The sequence below is a fragment of the Plasmodium falciparum genome (assembly GCF_000002765.6).
Source record: "Plasmodium falciparum 3D7 genome assembly, chromosome: 10".
NCBI lineage: Eukaryota > Apicomplexa > Aconoidasida > Haemosporida > Plasmodiidae > Plasmodium > Plasmodium falciparum.
In genome coordinates this window covers 1,067,133-1,089,517 of record NC_037281.1, presented here as the reverse complement: position 1 = coordinate 1,089,517, position 22,385 = coordinate 1,067,133, and the positions used below count along the sequence as shown (strand labels likewise).

The following is a 22,385-nucleotide window of genomic DNA, read 5'->3' as shown; positions in this document are numbered from 1 at the left end:
GAATAAAAAAAAAAAAAAAAAAATTAACCAAAATGCGTAGGTAAAAATTTCCGAGCCCTCATGATATTAGGATTATAATCAACCGGTGAATCTCTTATTCGTAATACATAACTGGGCATTTGAAATTTGAACTTTTTAACATCATCTCTTGAAACATACTTTATTTTCATTTTTTCATAATATTTTTTGGTTGATACATTTTTTTTACTAGCATTTCTTCCCGATTGTAATCTTTCCCACCCAAACTTTGTTAAACGAAATCGCAAAGCAACTTTAGAATGATTTTTATATTTTAATTTTTTTTTTCTTAATTGTGATACTCGATGTCTAAAACGAATAAGTGTCCAATTAATATTAGCTCTAGGATTGTAAAATCTTTTAAACATATTATTGTATTTTAAAAACATCCAATGATTAGTATTATTTTTATATTGATATATATTTATTTTACTGTTAGTGTGGAACTTATTCACAACGTTGTTCAACTTATAATTTATGTTATATCTTGGAAAGGGTGTACAATAATTTATTAGTAAATGAGTATATTTAAAATTTCCAAATATTTTTCTATTTTGAAAAAGCACCATGGTTACATCTCCGTGTTATATATATATATATATATATATAATATATGTAGAAAAAAAAAAAAGTATTTTTATGATTGTCCCAATTTAGGACAAATAAAAAGAAAAATAACAAAAATATAAAATTGAGACGTAAATATATAAATGGATATTATTTTTATTTATTTTATATATTATAAATATGTATATATGTACAAATAGCTAATTATTTAATATTATGAATAATGTGTAAAAAAATTATGACTTGTTCATAATTTTTTATGAAGTAAAAAATAAAATAAATAAAATAAACATATATAAATAAATATATATATATATATATATATACAAATGTAGGATGAAAACGTGATCCTATTTTATGTTTAAATGAAAGGTTTACTAAACTTATATGTACACACATATAACATTAATTTTTTGGTTTGTAAATAAATGAAAACAATTTACAAAAATATAAAAATATATATATATATATATATGTTTATATTTATTTATTTATTTATTTATACATATAAATATCTATTTAATATCAAAACCTTCACTCCTTAAACATTTATTATGATCATCGATAAATTTCTTACACTGCTCTTCCCCCAATTTAACAATACATTCATCTCTTAACTTTTTGGTTTCTAAACAAACACAACAAATTTTTTTTTTTTTAACTTCTCCTTTATTTGCTTCATTCGTGTTATTTATTGGTTTGTTCAAGCTCATACCCATTTTTTTAAATTTGTGTATGATATTACTATATGTTTTTAATTTTTTTTTTTTTTTTTGCCTTTTTAATAAAATATTAATATATTAAGATGTTTAAATATAAATCTAAAATTTCTTGAGAATTTCATATTATCAATTTTTTTTTTTATATTTTTTTATTTCCTCCCACAAAAATGATATTCGACTTCTTTTTTTGATAAAAATATGTGATAAGTGTTTTTTTTTTTTTTTTTTTTTTTTTTTTTTAAATATATAAATTTAGGCACACTTCAGTGAGCTGAATTGTATATATTTAAATTGTTATGTGTAAGTATTTATATATATAAATATATATATATATATATATATATATATATATGTATGTATATATTGTTTAAATAATGTGCAGTATGTTTTGACATATTAATCAATGTCCTATAAAAATTACTACAATATATGATATATATATTTTATATGTATATATATTTTTTTTTTTGTTTTATTTATTTTAAAAAAAAGGTTTCATTAATATATGAATTGGTACTTCTATATATATATATATATATATATATTCAAAATAATATATTTATATATAATTTTATATGATATGGTATAGAGTCCCCTTTTTTAACATACATTATCATTATGGCTTTTTTTTAATTTCTTTTTTTTTTTTTGGTATATAGTATAGGAAAATATGTAAAATTCAATATATATATATATATATATATAAGATATGATAAACGTATATAAATATAACTTATAATATTATTTGTATATATAATATATATATTTAATATTGCGATGTGTGATGTGTACTATGTACAATATTATATATATATATATATCATATATGTATTCCTTTAATTTTCTTTTTCAATTCTTGTCTAAAAAAAAAGAAAAGAAAAAAAAATATATGTACCATTTAATTCCTTTTTCTCACTTGTTTTTTTTCTTTTTTTCGTTCATTCATAATTTATTAACTTATCTTACGACATACATTTGGTATGTGTTTCCCATTTCGTGTTTTGTTAAAATGTATAGGATGTATAAATAAATAAATATATATATATATATATATATATATATATATATATATATATAATATATAATATATAATATATTTATTTTTATATTTTTATGCGTTCCCACCTTTAGACATTTTTAACCCCTCCAAAATTTTTGCTCCTTCATGTATAAAACCTATATTCATGTTTTTGAAAAAGAAAAAAAAAAAAAGTTAAAATGAACTACAGTTCGTTAAAAAAGAACCTTGTGATTAACTTCGAAAATTTTATGAATCCATATGATTTCAATGAAAAGAAAAAGAGGAAGGAAAAAAGTATTTGTGAGTTAAACACACAAAAAAAAAAAAAAAAAAATGCAGACGATTTAATAGAAGATGTTGTAAAGAAGGAGGATATGTTATATTATACTAAAAGAAAGAAAAGTGGTATGGAAAAAAAGGAATTAAATATATTGTTAGAAATTGATGATATCTTAAAAGAAAATGTAAATGATAAAGAAAAGATTATAACAAATAATATGAAAATAATAAATGATGAAAAAAAAAAAATCGATGAAAAGGGAAAACTTTATGGTAATAAAAATGTAGCTAGCCAAAATAAAGAAATTCATATTAAAGAGAAAATAAAAAAAAAATATAATAATAATAATAATAATAATAATATTATTAAGAATGAAGAATATGAAGAAAACAATATGGATGAGAAAAAAAAAAATATGGACATCATTGAAGTCAGTTTTAGTGTAATAAATAAATGGAGAAATCACAATGAATTGATTGACTTTGTGAAAAATAATTTGAAGAATAATGAATTTATATATGTCAAGAGGTGATTTATATAATATGGGTTTTATATGTATATAATGTAGTTATATATAAATATACCTATAAATAAATAGATATATATTATATATGTTGATATTATATATATATATATATATATTTATTATTTATTATTTTTTTTATATATGTATGTATTATATTTCTTTTAATACATAATATTTTCTTTTGTCGTTTATTTTTAGCTTACCCAACTTTTCTTATGAAATAGCGTCTTGGGAAAATAAAAAAAAGATGGATGTGCTATCGATTTCCCTGAACGGTGTTATGATCAACGAAAAGAACGAAACGAGTTTCTATGAACTTAATGAATGGAAAAGTCATATGAATTTATTAAGGAGCGCATTAGATTTAAGATTTATACGTAAATATAAATTATATAAATATTTTTTTTTTTTGAAAAATATGATAAAGAGCACAAAATTTAAAAATAAAAAATTTTACATTAAAGAGAATTTATTATTTTTGAATGAAGCATTTTTTAATGGTTTTATAAAAATCGAAAAGGTATTAAAACATATAGGTAAAACAAAATTAATAGACATAAATATAAATAATATGACTATAGATCAATATGTAGAATTACAAGATGAATATATGATGAAATTTGATAGTTTTCTTAATAACAAAATTAAATATATAATTAACATTATTTATATATATTGTATGACTGCTTTAAATAATTTTTTAATAAAAAATGACATCACCATAAAAAGGAAACAAATAGAAAATGAAGAATATATTGATATTTTTATGAATGATCATATGAATAGTATTGAAACATTCGATGAACAAATTCGTGTTAATACAAGTATTGATTTACATACGAAAGAAGAAAATCATAATGTAAATAATAAAATAAAAACAGAAAAAAAAACAAATACAAAAATAAAAACAAATACAAATACAAAAATAAAAACAGATACAAATACAAAAATAAAAACAAATACAAATACAAAAACTCAAAAAGAAACAAATAGAAATACAAAAAATACAGATAAAAAACAATTTCCAAAAAAAAAAAATAATCAAAATAAAAACGATACAGAAATAAATATATATTATAACAAAATAGCTCTTAGTAATTGTTATAGCATATATTTAAAAAAATTTATTCAAGTATGTCAATATATGTGTGATAATATCCTACGAAATATCATAATAAATACATATACATATTTTCTAGATTTATTAAATAATTATTTCGAAACTAATCTTGAACATACAAAAGACGTGAATGATCTCCAGTATCCTAATCACAACGTTCATATATTTATGGATAAAGAAAAATATTATGGTAAGAAAAAAGAATACAATAAGGATGATGATAATAATAAAAAGTATCCAAATTTGAGTTATCATAAAAATAAACATGTAACCAAAAATCAGACACACGGAACTCTTCCGTATGAAAGTATAAAGCAAAAGAAAAATAGTGATAAGGAAAAGCAAAAGCAGAGAAAGAAATTTTTATTCTCATCTATTACAAATAGGAAGGAGGATAATAATACTGAGGAGAAAATAAAAAATTATAAAGCTAGGTATATTGTTAAGAGGGCTGAAAAGAATAGTCGCGTCGACGACAAGGTAGCCAATGGTATGATTATAAAAATGAATGAAATTAATAATGAAATTAATAATGATAATAATAATGATAATAATGATAATAATAATAATAATAATACTAATACTACTACTAACAATAATAGTAATAATAACAACAACAATAATAATAATAACGAAGTAGAAAATGAAAAGGTCCCAAAGAATGATGTGTGCCTCTTCAATATCTCCATAAGCATAAAAAATAATCACCTACATATATATCCAGAATCCGAACTATTAATAAATACCATGACGAAATATATAAATAAAAGTATTGAAAATGTATGCAAGAGAGAAGAGTTTATAAAAAGTTATAAAATAAAAGAATTTTTCAGAAACGAAATTTTTATTGACAATATTATATTTCATAAACATAATATTAATAATAATATAAATAATAATAATATAAATGAGTATAAGGATAATCATGCGGATGGTTGTATAGACAACCCTGTTGATGGTTATAGTTATCATAATAATAATGTCCATGTTGATAATAAAAAGTTTGAAGAATTCATTAATAATGATGAGGTTATACATAATTTAGATATAGAATTAAAAGAAAAAATAAAACTTCTTTATGATGATATGGTAGATGTATGTCAAGAATTTTATGAGATAATAGATACTTATAATAAATATGATGAATTGAATATTGAAGAAATAGATATAATGGATGTTGAATTTATTACGAATTTATTTTTATCATTAAAGGATTTAGAAAATAAAATAAAACGAATGAGCAAACAATTAAATATTCATATATTTAAAGTTGATAATACAATATTAATAGAATATATATTAAAAAATATAAATAAAAAATGGACTCTTTTAATAAATTATTTACCTACATTAAATAATAAAACTATAGAGACTTTAACAATAAAATTAGATACATCTTTAAATATTATAAATAAAACACCAACAAATATAAATGAACTTGTATCGTATATAGATTTTGTTAATACATTTTCTATAAATTTAGTTTCCATAGAAGAAGAAATTGAATCCATATTTTCTTTATTTTTATTATTTAAAAAATATTATATAAGTATTTGTGGTAATCAAACTACGAAAATATTTCATATGAACCAGAAAATGAATTTTATTAAAAGTATATTAAACAGTGAAGTAAATTATGATATACAATATAGTTATATATTTAAAGATCTCAATTCACAAATTAATAATGTAGAAAAAAACATACAAAACTTTTTAAACATCATGAATACAAATTTTCTCGATCAACAAAATAATTATGAATGGGACGACATAATTAAAGACTTGAATTTTGTTTATCCTATAAATCATATAAATGAAGTTTTTTATAAAAATTATGATCATCATATTACTTTTATGAGGGAAAATGGAGATGTGCATGTAAATAGATATCTAAATAAAGATGAAGACGTTCTCGACCAAACAACAAATAAAGGTGATAATATAAACGATGGTAATAAAATTTATAATAATAAGACTTATGATGAACAATATAACAAACTTCATAATTGTATGAGAAAAGATTTATTTTCCATTAATTTTAATAATAATACAATCATCATAAATGAGACAGAAGAAAATAAAAAAAAATTTTACACATTCCATATACTAGAATTCCTGAGATTAAAAATACTAGAGATAAAAGAAGATGTAGATAAATATATTCATTATCAAAATGTTTTAAAAATAAAAAAAAACGAATTTGTTAACTTCTCTTTATTATGTAATATGTTTATTAATAATAGTCTTACCATCTATACTTTTTTTCAATATATAAATCTTAACGAGAAATATAGACACCAAAAAATTTTTTATTTAAATATACCACAATTTTGTAATGATATAAATAATATCAATATCTTTTTTAAGAAAATAAATAAAAACTTTGTAAACAATGAAATTTATGATAAATGTAAAAAGTTCAATATGACTTATGAACATATAATAAAGCTTTTGAAATATTTACAACCAATATATACAAATCAAAAATATTTCCGTAGAGCTATAGATTTGTTAAATCATTCCTATGACATGGATAACCATGTTTTAGAAAATATAAATGATATGTATACAATAAGGAGTTCCCAAGAAAAAAACAAAAATGGCCATGAAACACAAATCTCTCAAGGGATAAATAAAAATATTCCCCAAGGATTATTACAAATGGATCATACACACAAAAATGGTGACACACACAAAAATGATGAGGCACACCAAAATGGTGACACACACAAAAATGATGAGGCACACCAAAATGGTGAGACACACCAAAATGGTGGGACACACCAAAATGGTGGGACACACCAAAATGATGAAGCACACCAAAATGATGAGGCACACCAAAATGATGAGGCACACCAAAATAATGAAACTCACCAAAAGCACAACCACATTGATAAAGACCAATATGAAAAACAGAATAGTAGACGTCATATTCAAAAAAAAGAAAAAACCTTTTTATCGTATAATTACGAAATGATCATTCTAGAGAATTTATTCGGACTTCCCTTTAGTAGTTTTCTAACCAATGTTGAAAAGATTTGCTTTGAATATGAGAAGGAAAAAAGGATTAACGATAGGTTTGATCGTATAAGAACTTCTTTGAAAAAATACAAATTGGATGTTAGTCTTATTAATAAAAAGGTATATTTTATAAATAATATAAATGAACTTATTACATATATTAAAAAAATAATGGATGAATTATTTTTTATACAGAATGATAAATATAGTAAACATATATATAACGAAATATACAAATTATCAAAGCAGTTATTAAATTTTAAAAATACATTAGTAGTTATAAAAAAAATACAAACATATTATATAAATACATTACAAAAATATAAAAATAATGAAATAAAAAAATGTACAAACGATTCAGAATATTTCTCTTCCCTAATTAATACATATAAATATCATTGTGAAGAATTTTTTATATATCCACAAATAAATAAACATCTTGAAAAAAATTATGATATACAATATTTTTATAACTTGTTAAAACAACTAGAAGAACTCATTACAACAGTAAATCTATATATACTAAATAAAAGAAAAGAATTTTTTTCTTTTTATTTATTAAATGACGAAAATTTTCTAAATATATATTTAAATATAAAAGATATAAAAACATTAAATAAATATATACAACATATTATCCCATCTATTAAAAAACTTATTTATCAAAATGAAATTATTTGTGGGGTTCTTAGTAAGGATAATCAAAGAATAATATTCAAGGAACAAATCAAATATAAGAAGTTGGAATTTTTGTTAAATCAAATTAATCTTGAAATTAAAAATTGGGTTCTAAAAAATATTCAAAATGTATTACAAAATGAAATCATTCAAAAAAAAGACATAAATTATATTAACAATGATGATAACAATAAAAATAATAAGGATAACAAAAAATTTGAGAGTTCTTTATCTTTCTATCCTTTAAAAGAGGATACCTATTTAATTTTTTTAAAAATTACAAATATGCAGATATTGTTCATTATATTAAATATATATTTTACATACATAATGGATATTTTTATAAAAAATGTACAAAAAAATAAATATATAATTTATATCTTATCTCAAAACGTGATACACCTCGTACAAAAAATTTATAATACAAATTTGTATTTGGAAAATGAGGATGATAATGTAAGTGTGGACAATATATTGACCAATGAACAAAAAACATTAAACCATATAAACATCATCAATAATAATAATAATAAAAATAATAATAATAATAATAAAAATAATAATAAAAATAATAATGACGATATTTATAATAATAATGACGATATTTATAATAATAATGACGATATTTATAATAATAATAACCATATTTATAATAATAATAATAACGGTGTTTATATTAACAAACATTTAATATTCATTCTTTTATTTTTTATGAACATGAAACAGAAATTATTATCGATCCTTAATAATGATCATTCCAAAAATATTTCTTTAAACCATTTTAATTATCTAGAAATAGATAAACATTATTTTAAAAATAATGATTATATTATAGAATTTTTTCATCATAATATAAAATATAAATATGAATTATTGAATAATTACAACTATACTCTAGATATTATATATCACGAAAAAAAGTATTCTTTCTTATTATATAAATATTTATCAAACCATTTTATTACCTTATATTCAAATAATTCTTATTCAATTAATTATACAAAGAATTTTTCAATACTTTTAGGGTTTCATTATTTTCTAATTAATAATATTAATTTAAATAAAAATGATATTTTAAATTTTATATCATGTTCTGTATCATCTAATGTATCCTTATTTTTTTATAAAGTAGATAAATATAAACCACATATTTTGTCTATATTAAATAAACAATTATCTATCATTAATTATCATATACAAAATAAAAAAAAACAAATTATTATTAATAATCAAGAATTAAATCTAAATAAAAGAAATCTTATATATCTATCTATAAGTAAAGATTATTCTCCACCTATATCTCTTTATTTTTCAAATAATCATAATAACATTAATTCAAAGTTTAATTTCTCATATACCATATATCAATCCTCTAAGCCATTTCCCTTGTCCATTTTTTACCTCATTTACTTTTCCTTCGGTTATCTAAACCCAGATCTTTTATCTCAGGCTACTTACAAGACATATCTGTATCTAAAAAAACACGTAATATTATACATACATATGTATATATATATATATATATATATATAATATATATATGTTTTTTTTTTTTTTTTTTTTTTTTTTTTTTCTTATATTACCTGACCAATTCATAAAAAAAAAAAAAAAAGAAAATTTTTTTTAGCTACCTATGCAATAGTTTATATTATTACATTAAATAAGTTGTACTTATATGAGGGGAGGAACAAAAAAAAAAAAAAAAAAAAAAAAAAACAGAATATATAATTATCATATAATATTGCCTGACCTGTTCATATATATATATATCTATAAAAATAATGAAATACTATATTAGCTAGCTATTAAGTAGATTTACTTCATTAAGTTGTATATATAAAGTTTCTTCTGTTAGAATGAATATTGATAGAATAGGATAAAAAGAAATCGATGAAAATATTTATTTGTATCTTTTTCATAATACATTTTTACATCATAAAATATTAATATATACATATATATATATATATATATATATATATATAAATATATATATATATATATATTTTTTTTTTTTTTTTTTTTTTTTTTCTTTTAGGGAGAACTTAAAAGTTACGTTAATCAAAGGAAAATCATTCATATCATAAAGTTAAGCACAAGAAAAAATAAACAAGAGGAAGAATACAATGTGTGTAAGGGAATTATAAAATATGTTTCACATTTTGTAGGATATGAAAAACTTAAAGATATAATAAATAACATTTGCTTATTATTTAATTTGAGAAGAGAATATCAAGAAACGCTAGCTCAGTATGTAGACAAAAAACAAAAAGAAGAAGAAATAGATGGTTTAAATTACGTCGAAACATTGTTTGACGATGAGAATTATAGAAAAAAAAAGAGTAAAAAACATGCTAGTGATTGGAAAAATGAAGTTGATAAAATAGTTATTGGTTTAATAAAAAAAACGAAAATACCTTTTTTAAAATATCAAGTATACAAAGCAACTGAATTGTACAAATTATTGAATTATATATATGATGATAAAAAAAAAAAAAAAATTGATAAAGGACAAGGTGAAGAGAAAATAGAAGAAATAAATGAAAATATTATAGAGACAACTGAATATATTAAAAATATTTTAATAATAGGGAAAAATTATTCGGGTGCTAGTAGTATTATTTTTTTATTATATCAATTTTTAAAAAATTTAGAGGGCACCTCCTTTTGTGCTTATGATATTTGTAATATTGATAAAATAAATTTACATTATTGTTCTTCTGAAGATATATTAAAATATGTTTTTTATAAAAGTAACAATATGAGTGATGATACCAATGAAAAATTAGAAGAAAGGAAAGAAGCAGGAGAGTATAGTATGCTAGGTTCTACAATTCGTAGGAATAATACTAAACGGGAGCAGGATGGTAACAATAATAAAAATAAAAATAAAGAAATAAATAATACTTATATTAATAATACTTATAATAATAATACTTACATTAATAATACTTATAATAATAATACTTACATTAATAATACTTATAATAATAATGATGGTTCTCACAATAATAATATTTTTGATGAAAACGCTTCTCCCTATGATGAGCATCATAATTTAGATAAAAAAAAAAAGAAACAAAATGTTTCTTATTCAAAGAATGGAACATACAATAATCCTATTAAGAGTATGGAATTTATAAATTTAAATATGTTTAAAAATGTTGAAGAAAATATTATTATTAAAAAAAAAAAAATGAAAAAAAATCTTTTTTTAAAATATATTAATGTTAGTGATATGAATATTGTTGATAAAATTTGTAATTATACTTTAAATAAAAATATATATAACCAAATAAATAAAGATACACATATGATTCTTAAGGATGATGTAAAAAATAATAAATGTTTTTTTTATAAACCTGAACGTTTATGTTCTATGTCTCCATATATTATAGATAAATGTTATTTTGTGTATATAAAAAATAAAATCCCTTACAATGCTTTTATCGCTTATACAGTCAATAAGATGAATGTCTACAAATTTATAAAAAATAAAATTATAAAATTATTTGAAGATTTAATTATAGAAGCATTGAATTTTTTTAACAAGCAAAAAATGATGAATAATAAAATATTACCCTTTTATCGTAAAAGAGAAAAAAAACAAAAAGAACATCCTTTGAAAGATTCAGAAAAGAAAATGTTTTTAGAAAAAAATTTGGACCAAGAGAAAAAAAAAAAAAAATTAAAAAAAAAAAATAATGATGGGAATTGTAAAGGTCTTGTGATTCAAAGTGATGAACAGGATGAACAGGATAAAAAAAATATGAAAAAAAATATGAATAAAAATATGAATACATATATTAATATAAATGTTGATGTGAAAAATGATGCATGCACCTATTCAAAACAAAATTATAATGAATATATAAAGAATAAAAATAGTAGCGGTACAGATAATAATATTACACATAAAAAAAAAGAACCAAAAAATGAGAAAGAAAATTCTTTTGAAGAAGAAGATAATGAAAAGAGCTATTGTCGTCAAGGCACGAAGGAAATTTTTAATAATAATGATTTAAATATATACAAATTAAAAGATGATGATATTATGTTACAAAAAGATTTGTTATTCTCATATAATAAATCAGATATATATAAGGAGTATATAATTGAATTATTAGGCGAAAAGAACATACCATTTTATATTCATATAAATAATTTAATAAGTATGTTTGGTAAATTTGTAGAATACTTTTTATATATGTTAAAAGAAAAAAAAGGTTATGATAAAAGAGTTCTTGAAACTCATATAAATAATATTGTGATAATTAGTTTTATATATACATTTACATCTTTTATGAACAAAGAAATAAGAAATACATTTGAAATATATATATTGAAATATATTAATAATATATCTATAATACCACGTAATACATCTTTTGTACATATATACTATAATATAGAAACCAATAAATTATGTAGACAAGAAAAAATATATAGAAATGAAAATATAATAATAGAAAAAAATAATTTAATAAATAATCTTCTTGTAACAAATAATAGTTTTTATGTATATGAAGATTTAAATATATTATCTATAATAAATTTTTTAAATATTTCGACAAATATTAATTTACCCTTTTTAATTATGGGACATACAAATACTGCCAAATCGTTATGTGTGTATAATTTTTTAAATAAACAAAAACAAATTAATACTTATCATTTTATGTTTTCTTTTAATTATTCATTTCATTATGACAACATAATAAAAACGATAAAAAAAAAATTAGATTTATCTATACCTTGTGTAAATCAGGATATTACTATATTTATTGATGATATATATTATGTTCCTAATAATAATACGTACAATACATTTCAATTTTTATATGGCCTCATAGACGACGACGTGAGATAAATATTACCAAACGTTTATATATATATATATTATATATATGTATGTATTATATATATATATTATATATATATATATATATATATATATATATATATATATATGTATGTATTTTTTTTTTTTTTTTTTTTTTTTTATTTTTCAGTATTTTTTCGATATAGAATATAATAAAAACGTGCTATTCAGCAATAAAAAAATTATATGCACAATGAATGATGACAACATGTTGCTTGATGAAAAATATACATCGATGGTAACCAAGATGTACAAGAATTTTTTTGTATTTAACGTTTCATATATGACTATAAAGGACATAAAGAATGTTTATTCGAATATTATAGAATGTCTATTTCTTAAATATGTAAGTTTAGAAATATGAATGTGTGTGCTTATTTTTATATATGACTTGAAAGCTGTAAAATTGTATATGACCCTTCATAAGTGCATATATAACTATATACTAATAAAAATATATATATATATATATATATTTATTTATATTTATATTTTTTCCTTTGTGAAGAATTTTTATGAAGAAGTTGTAAACGAGTGTAATAATTTCATTAGTTTTCTCTTGGAAGTATTCGAGAATATATTCCGAAGCCCCCCAAAGGATATGAACGATGACAGCCATGATAATCATAATAATCATAATAATAATAGTGTGTACTATTTACACATGAACAAACTTAATAATGTTATAAATTATATGTTATTATACGACAAAGAATGTTGTGCTAATTTCAACGATATATTAAATTTATTTAGAAACGATGTAGAACGTATTTTTTGTGAATCCACCTCCTTGAGCTATAAAAAAAAAGTTGAATATAAAGAAATTATTAACGACATTTTTTTAAAATATTTTGACAAGCATATAACGTACAAGACAAATGATTTGTTTATAAATATTTATAATAACAAATTATATAAATTAGAAAATAAAAATGATATATATGAAAATGATCATAATTTATTAAGTATAAATAATTTGAAACAATATTTCTTTTTTCCTTCAAAAGATGAAAATATAAGAAAAGATTTTTTCTTATATAAAACATTAGTAGATCATATACTTACTATAAATACTTATCTTCTTTTAAAGAGGACTAATATATTATTTGTAAATCATCAAAGTGTCTTGATAAATAAAATCGTTACCATATTTTGTTATTATAAATATTATCATCTGTATTTTTTGAAAGGTCATATCGAAGAAATTAAACAAGAAATTAAAAGGGCTTATGAAAAAGCTATAAAAATGTTTAACGTAAATAAACAAAAGATAAATAAAAAGAAAATTAAGGATGATATTAACAACAAAATTGAGGATGATATTAACAACAAAATTGAGGATGATATTAACAACAAAATTGAGGATGATATTAACAACAAAATTGAGGGTGATAATAAAAACAAAATTGAGGATGATATTAACAACAAAATTGAGGGTGATAATAAAAACAAAATTGAGGATGATATTAACAACAAAATTGAGGATAATATTAACAACAAAATTGAGGGTGATAATAAAAACAAAATTGAGGATGATATTAACAACAAAATTGAGGATAATATTAACAACAAAATTGACGATGATATTATCAACAAAATTGAGGATAATATTAACAACAAAATTGTGGATGATTATTATAACGACACCCAGCATACTAGAAACGTTTTTCTTTCAGAAATATTTGAAGATGAAGAGTATTTAAATTTATTAGATAATGTTATATATAACGGAGGTATAGACATATTATATGAATCCTTTATAAATGAATATTATTTATATATTCTCCATATAATAAAACATAAAGATATAATAATAGAAGGAAATTTTAATAATTATATATATTCTTTCATATTAAATATTAATCACTTCATATTTTATACTGATAATTTTCTTTCAATATATAAAAAATATAAAAATAAATATAGAAAGATATTTAAAAACAGTCATATAATATCTTTAAAATTATTTTATTATGAAACAAATAATGTTAACCTTTTTAATATATCGTTATGTATATTTAATTATATAAAACATAGGCATACATCATCATTTATATTATATAAAAATAAGTTTGATATTTCTCATAAGGAAGGTGAACAAAATGTACAGGAGGATATTTTACGAATGGATAATATAATACAAAAATATAACAAGAAAATAAGAAGAAAAAATAACAAAATAAATAATAATATAGGACATATAAATAATATAATATCTTACCCATCTATATATAATCATCAACATGATGATAATATTGATATACCTAGTGTATATTCCTCTTACTCTAAATTATTTTATACACATGTATATGATAATTATGTAAATACATATTTCAATATCGAATATTTAACAAACAAAATTAAAGATATATACACACAACTATTAAAGGACCAAGAGAATTTTCTTATTAATAAAAAAAAGTTATGTAAAAAATATATGTCCTCTTTTTTCGAACCAGACGTATATATTAAAATTAATAATTTTATAAAAGATATAAACAAAACAAATAAACAAATAGATAATATTAATAAATGTATGTGCTCAAAATTGAAAATATATGAAGATAAAATATGTGTTACTAAAAAATATTTAAAATTTATTACAAGAGATGATTTTTATTATTTCAAATATAAAAACGAAAATAATTATATGGGACTTGTTAAAATATTATATCTATATATAAAAAAAAATAATGATAAATCATATATAAAAAATACATTTACATATACATATTTTATAAAACAAATTAAAAATATAGATAAACAACATATTAACAAAAATATTATTTCTAAATACGAAAATATTTCGAATGTCGAAAAATATATGAACTACAAATTTGTATATATAATACATCACTATATATCCTCAATAAATAATTATGTAAAAGAAAAAGAAAAAATAAATAAACAATATCAAAATTTACAAGAATTAAAAAAAAAAGTTACCATATTGCAGGAACATGTTCATCATATAATATCTCAAAATTTATCACCCCCTTCTTACAAAATATATGTAATGAAATTTATATATATATATATATATATTTATTTATTTATTTTTATAATTATGTGCATACTACCTTTAACTATATACGCACACGTGTGTCATTTTCCATATGTATTATTTTTTAAATCCTTTTAGGAAGAAATACTTTTTGTTTATAAACAAATAAAAGAAAAAATAAAGACACAAAAAACATTTCTTCTCTTCAAGTCAGTGATAATTACTTATTGTTTATCCTTTAGTTATAAGGAAAAAAGAAAATTCTTAAAATTATTATTAAAAGAAAACAATCGAAAAGAAGAACACGCAGAAAACAACAACGATCTGAAGGATAAAAACAAAACAGATGAAGTGATGAATAACGAAGAAAAAGACATGGGAAACTCTTATCTTCACGATGATGATTATAAATATATAAATATAAAAGATCTGTTAAATTACGATAATTTTATTGATAGGGAATTTTTAAAAAAGTACAAAGAACTAAATTTATGTTACGATAAAATGATTATGTTCTATTGTAATACCTTTGATTATTTAAAAGACAATGTGGTGATATGTATAGATACCTTTTTACAAACCAAAAAATATATGTTGAAAAAATTAATTGTGGACAAAAAAAATTTTGTTTACATAAAATATGAATATTTTTATAAAATTAAATTATCATCCTATAGTACGGATCACATTAACATTTGTGATAAAATATGTGATGATGAAAAAAACAAAAAAAAATATATTATGAAAAATAACCATATAGATAATTTTATTAACAAACTTAAGAAATTTAATAATGAGAATTGCTATTTGATTTTTCAAGGAGTTGATCAAAATATATATACAATATTGAAACAGAATAATTTAAATAGGATATATATTTTTTTAAACGACATTAACAAAATCAATCTTAATAAAATAAACACACATTATCATGTTATCATGTGTAATTATACCAAGGAAAATATAATTAATTTGATCAAGTATTATTACGAAAAGGAAAAAAATCAATACGTTCAACAGAATGATGAGATCAATCAGGAGGATTATCAAGAAAGGGTAAAAATTATCACACAATATAAAGCAACATAAATATAAATAAATAAATAAATAAATATATATATATATATATATATATTTCATATGTTTATATATCCATATCATATATCTCATTTTATTTTATTTTATTTTATTTTTTATTTTATTTTATTTTATTTTTTTTTTTTACAGGTCATGAACCTATACAATGAATGTCTAAATAACGAAAAAACCAAAGAAGAAGTAGTAAAAGAAATATCCGAAGAAAAAGAAAAACATAATCAACATATAAAAAATTCAAATACTAAGGATGAGAAAGAGTTTGCATTAATATACGTTTTTTATCTATTAATAGAATCTTTAAAATATATTAATCAACAATATTATATATGTAATACTTTCTTCTTAAAAATTGTTAAATCATTTTCTCGTCATTTTAATATAATGAATAATAAACAAGCAGAAATATATATCTTAAATTATTTTTATTTTTATATTATATCCCTTATTTATAATAAAGATATTCTTACAGTAAATTTTATACTTTCCATATATATAGACATTTTTGTTAATAACCTTATTAAATGGAAAGACATCTTTTTATTTTTTAAAACTTTTACAAATCAAAATAAGGAAAAATGTATAATTCAAAAATATATAAATCTAAATAATACCAATTTTCAAGAATTATATCATACGGAACTTGATCAAAATATTCAGCATAATATAAATATAAAAAGTAAATATAAGAATCAAGTCACTCAAAAAGATGATACACATAATACAGACAAAAACAATAAACATAATAATAAGGATGCTAGCCATTTTGAAAATAATAATAGTACTTCTCAGAAAAAAAAAATTATATCAGCCCAAAATATGAACGAATCGAAAAGTTTTAATAAAGACGACTTACAAAGGAATAATTCAACACAACACAATAATAAATGTTATTATGCCAATAATAATTATGATGATAGTATTTCTAATTTTTACTCCTATCATATAGATAGTAGCTCCACGAGCTGCTCCCATAGCTCCATTGTTGATGAAACCTTCGGAGTAGTAGAAAACGATCTTGATACTATAGATAATGTAAAGGAATATAAATATGTAAAACGTGAAGAGGACGATAAAGAATATGATGTACACAAAGACAAAGATAAAGATAAAGACATCTTCTTTAATAATTACAAAGAATCAGAAAACGTAAATGATCATATAAATAAAAAAGAATCATTTAAAAAGGAAAAAATAAAAAAAAATATTTATAATTTACAAAACGAACATATCATACATGTCACACAAGAACAATACAGATTTAAACAACTTACACTTAATCTAAACTCATTCATCAAATTATTTTATATTAAAAAAAAAAAATTAAAAAAAAATTTTTATGATAATCAAAATTATTATAAAGAAGGGGAAAATTATGAACATGGTCAGGAAAATTCTGACTTGTTCAGAACTTTCGATACATATAGTGAAGATGAGGAAGAAGAATTAGAAAAATATAATAAAGATGATGAAAAACGTGATATAGATAGTATTGAATATTATATGTGTGAATTAATAGAATTAAAAAAACATAAAAGAAAGATTTTTAAGAATTTGATAAGGAATATAAAAAAGAATAAGGATGATTGGGACAAATATATAAAAAATAAGGATAGAGATAATTATGATAAAATGTGTATACCGTTAAAAGAAATAAATAAAGATGAATTATATTATTACAAAGTTGTTGTCGATAAAATAATTAAGAAGGACATGTTAGATATATCTATTAAGAATTATATATCTATAAAATTAAAAAACATATATATAAATAAAAAACATATTATGAACAATTTATACAATTTAATAAATAAATATATGAATATTTCTATATTTCCATTGGAAATGGAACAAATGAATAAAGAAGTTTCTAATAATAACGAAATAATTAAATTAGAAAACAATAATAAAATAGTACACACTTCATTATTAGATGAAATAAAAAATAATACATATTTCATAAACATGATAGATCAAAAAGGTAGGATTATCCTTCTTTTTAAAAAACACATATATAGTTTTATTATATCTAAAATTTTATTAAATAATAATAATGTTACTTTAGTAGATATAACATCAGAGCATTGTGCTGGGCACACCAAAGTTAGTGATATTATTATGATAGATATAAACAATGAAAGGGATAATTACAAACTTGAAAATTTTATGCAATCAAATTTAAACAAAATATTTTTTGTATTTTATACTAACTTGAATATAATTACATATTCATTAAGAAAAATATCTGTGGTAATTAATCTAGATTTTAGTATGTATTCAAATGAATATTTGAATTTTCTATATTTTGTAATAAATTCAATTAATAACAAAAAATCCCAAAATAAAAATGAATTAAATTCAAAGTATCTCTTTTATGTAATGCTCTTCTTTGTCCTTATAAATGAGCAATCATATTTAGAGAATATAGAATTAAATATGGATATAATTAATGAATTCTATTTTTTAATTGAATTTTTTAACAATCTTCCAATTTTGTTAAACGGGAAAGAAGACGAACTTGTTATGGACACACATGAGCAAACGGTACTTCAGGATGATAATAAAAAAAATAATGATAATAAAAAAAATAATGATAATACTAACAATAATAATAATACTAACAATAATGATAACAACAATAATGATAACAATAATAATAATAATGGTGATGTCAAAAACACTAACGCTAATATACAAAATAATACGAATGAAAAAGCAAATAACATATATGATAGCACAAATAATATAAATAATAAAAATAGCTCAGATAATATAAATAATGATAAAAAAATGTATGAGTCAAAAAATGAAGAAAAATATAAAGAATTTTTTTTTAAATACTTCAATTCATTTTTATCAACTGTATTTTCCAAAAATATGATATTAATAAAAAATATCTTATCCTCATTTTTATGTACTTTCTTTTCTATAAAAATTAATAAAAATGTCTTATCAAATATAAACAACATTTTAAAGATATCTAGTAATACCTTTACAATAAATGAATTAACAAAATATATTCAGGAGAATTTTCATTTACTTCAAAAAATATTACAACACAACAAAATATCTCATATATATGAAATTAATTATAATGTAAAATCGATGAAAAATATTTTCATATCCAATTCTTTAATTAGGAATATGTACGAAAGAAAAAATGTCCTTTATCTCATTTTATTATCTTTTGACATTTTCGAAAATTTTAATTACATAAAACACGGAATCAACACAACCCCCAAACGTAATTACAACCGATTAAAAATATATATATATATATATATATGTGTATGTGTGTGTATATTTATATATGTATATGTTTTTTTTTATATGCATCAATCCAGTAAAATTTATAACTGAGGAATACAACACCCTTTTATTTTATGTGAATGAAATGAAGAGAGAAATTCATCATTTTGTAAAAATGAATGATACAAACGTGTCCTTAAATAGTTATTATATGGATATAATGAATGCTTTATTAATATATAGGGTATATTCTACATAATTATACATATATATATATATATATATATATATATATAAAAAAGAAATAGTCATACACATATATTTTATATTTATTTACTTTATTTTTTATTTTATTTTATTTTATTTTATTTTTTTTTTTCTGTGTGCATTAAATTATTCTCCTTTTAAGGTACCAACAAAATGGAATTTCCTTGGAAATCATAAAAAAGAAAACATTAAAAGCTTGCTCACTTATTTATTTGAAAAGCTAAACTATTTGAAATATATTATAAACAAAGAACAAAGAGGAGCTAACAACGTTTACAACATTTCCATGTTCAACAATCCTTTGCTATTCTTTTATTCCATTTATTTTACATATGCCATTAATATGAACACCAGCTTAAGTAATCTGAGTGCCTCTTTTAAATACTCGGAGAAAATTAACAAGTAAGAAGAAAAAATAAATATGAAAAAATTAAGAAGAAAAAATAAATATGAAAAAATATATATGAAAAAATATATATGAAAAAATATATATGAAAAAATATATATGAAAAAATATATATGAAAAAATAAATATGAAAAAATAAATATGAAAAAATAAATATGAAAAAATAAATATGAATTGTTCATGTAAAAATATGTACATGTTCATGTAAAAAAAGAACATTTATATTTATATTTTTATTTATATATGTGTACATATTTCATCTTTTTTGTCCCAAAATTAGAAAGGAAGAAGGCATATGGATAGAGCCGATAAAAATTTATAAAAGTGAGTTTACTAAAAAATCCTCAAACAATTTAATTCACAATAGGATTCATAAAAAGAACTTAGTTTTTTTTAAAATTACAAATGAAGAAAATAAAAATGATGAATATGAAAAATATATGGAAGACGAAGAAAATACAAAAGATGAAGTATCGAATGATGATATATTTGAAAAGGATATAGATTATATATCTGATGTGTATAAAATTAATGAATGGAATATTGAGGAAAAAGAGAAAAAATTTTATTACGATACTCCATATATACTTATAAAAATAAAAAAGAATAAAGAATCTTTAGAAAAAAGAAAAAATGATATTTATGATGAAAAAAATGAAAATAGAGAAAACGATTTAATTCATTTTGAACCAAATTTTAATTCCTTATTTGATATATTTAAAAATAATGATCATATAGATTCTCATGATTTTTTATATTATTGTCCAGTATTCAAATATAATTCTTCAACTCAAAAGAGTAAGAACAAAAAATAAATAAAGTGTATAATATGGACAAATGGTAGTATTATAATATATATATATATATATATTAATTATTTATTATTTTTATTATTTTTTTAATTTTATTATTTTTTTTTTATAGATGATAAGTTATTATTCTTTTTTCCCCTCCCATGTATATACAATAAGATGATTTACAAAAAATTGAGAGTCCACATGTTAGTATAAAATATTATTCGCCTTATATGTTTACAATTTCATTTGTTATTTATTATTATATTTTGGAAAATAATTCATTTCATTTTTTTTTTTCTTTTTTTTTTTTTTTTTTGAACAATGCAAAATTGTGCATAATAAAAAAATCACAATAAAATAAAAAAAAAAAAAAAAATGAAAATAAAAAAAAATAAAAAAAATGAAGATAAAATAAAAAAAAAAATGATAATAAAATGACAAAATAAAAACAGAATAACAACCACATATCTTATTAACCCTTTCATATATCATATATGAATAAATATTGGGGTTTGCTATAATATATATATATATATATATATATATATTTATATTTATATATATGTGTGTATATATTTTTAATATTGTCTTCTTTGTAATGATATTCCCTATAATGTAGTTAAAAAATATAGAGGAATAAATAAACTAATATATAATATAATATATATCTAGATCCATATGTAATAATAAACGGTACACTATATTGTATGAAATTATTAGGAATTAATATAA

The 22,385-nt window shown here is 19.6% G+C and overlaps 3 protein-coding genes across 3 annotated transcripts; 1 reads left to right on the top strand and 2 right to left on the bottom strand.

The window, feature by feature from the left end:
- Positions 1–23: 23 nt before the first annotated feature.
- On the bottom strand, positions 24–587 carry PF3D7_1025700 (conserved protein, unknown function; the record flags this gene model as incomplete). The annotated part of the gene is made up of 1 exon (XM_001347501.1): positions 24–587. The coding sequence occupies one exon, from the start codon at positions 585–587 to the stop codon at positions 24–26; it is 564 nt and encodes a 187-aa protein (XP_001347537.1).
- A 513-nt stretch (positions 588–1,100) lies between these two features.
- Positions 1,101–1,304, bottom strand: PF3D7_1025600 (cytochrome c oxidase copper chaperone, putative; the record flags this gene model as incomplete). Its single annotated transcript, XM_001347500.1, has 1 exon — positions 1,101–1,304. The coding sequence occupies one exon, from the start codon at positions 1,302–1,304 to the stop codon at positions 1,101–1,103; it is 204 nt and encodes a 67-aa protein (XP_001347536.1).
- A 1,221-nt stretch (positions 1,305–2,525) lies between these two features.
- PF3D7_1025500 (conserved Plasmodium protein, unknown function) lies at positions 2,526–21,866 on the top strand (the record flags this gene model as incomplete). Its single annotated transcript, XM_001347498.2, has 11 exons — positions 2,526–3,136; positions 3,333–9,438; positions 9,992–12,814; positions 12,966–13,181; positions 13,344–15,848; positions 15,978–16,895; positions 17,067–20,178; positions 20,279–20,427; positions 20,593–20,852; positions 21,137–21,654; positions 21,781–21,866. The coding sequence occupies 11 exons, from the start codon at positions 2,526–2,528 to the stop codon at positions 21,864–21,866; spliced, it is 17,304 nt and encodes a 5,767-aa protein (XP_001347534.2).
- Between the last annotated feature and the right edge of the window lie 519 nt (positions 21,867–22,385).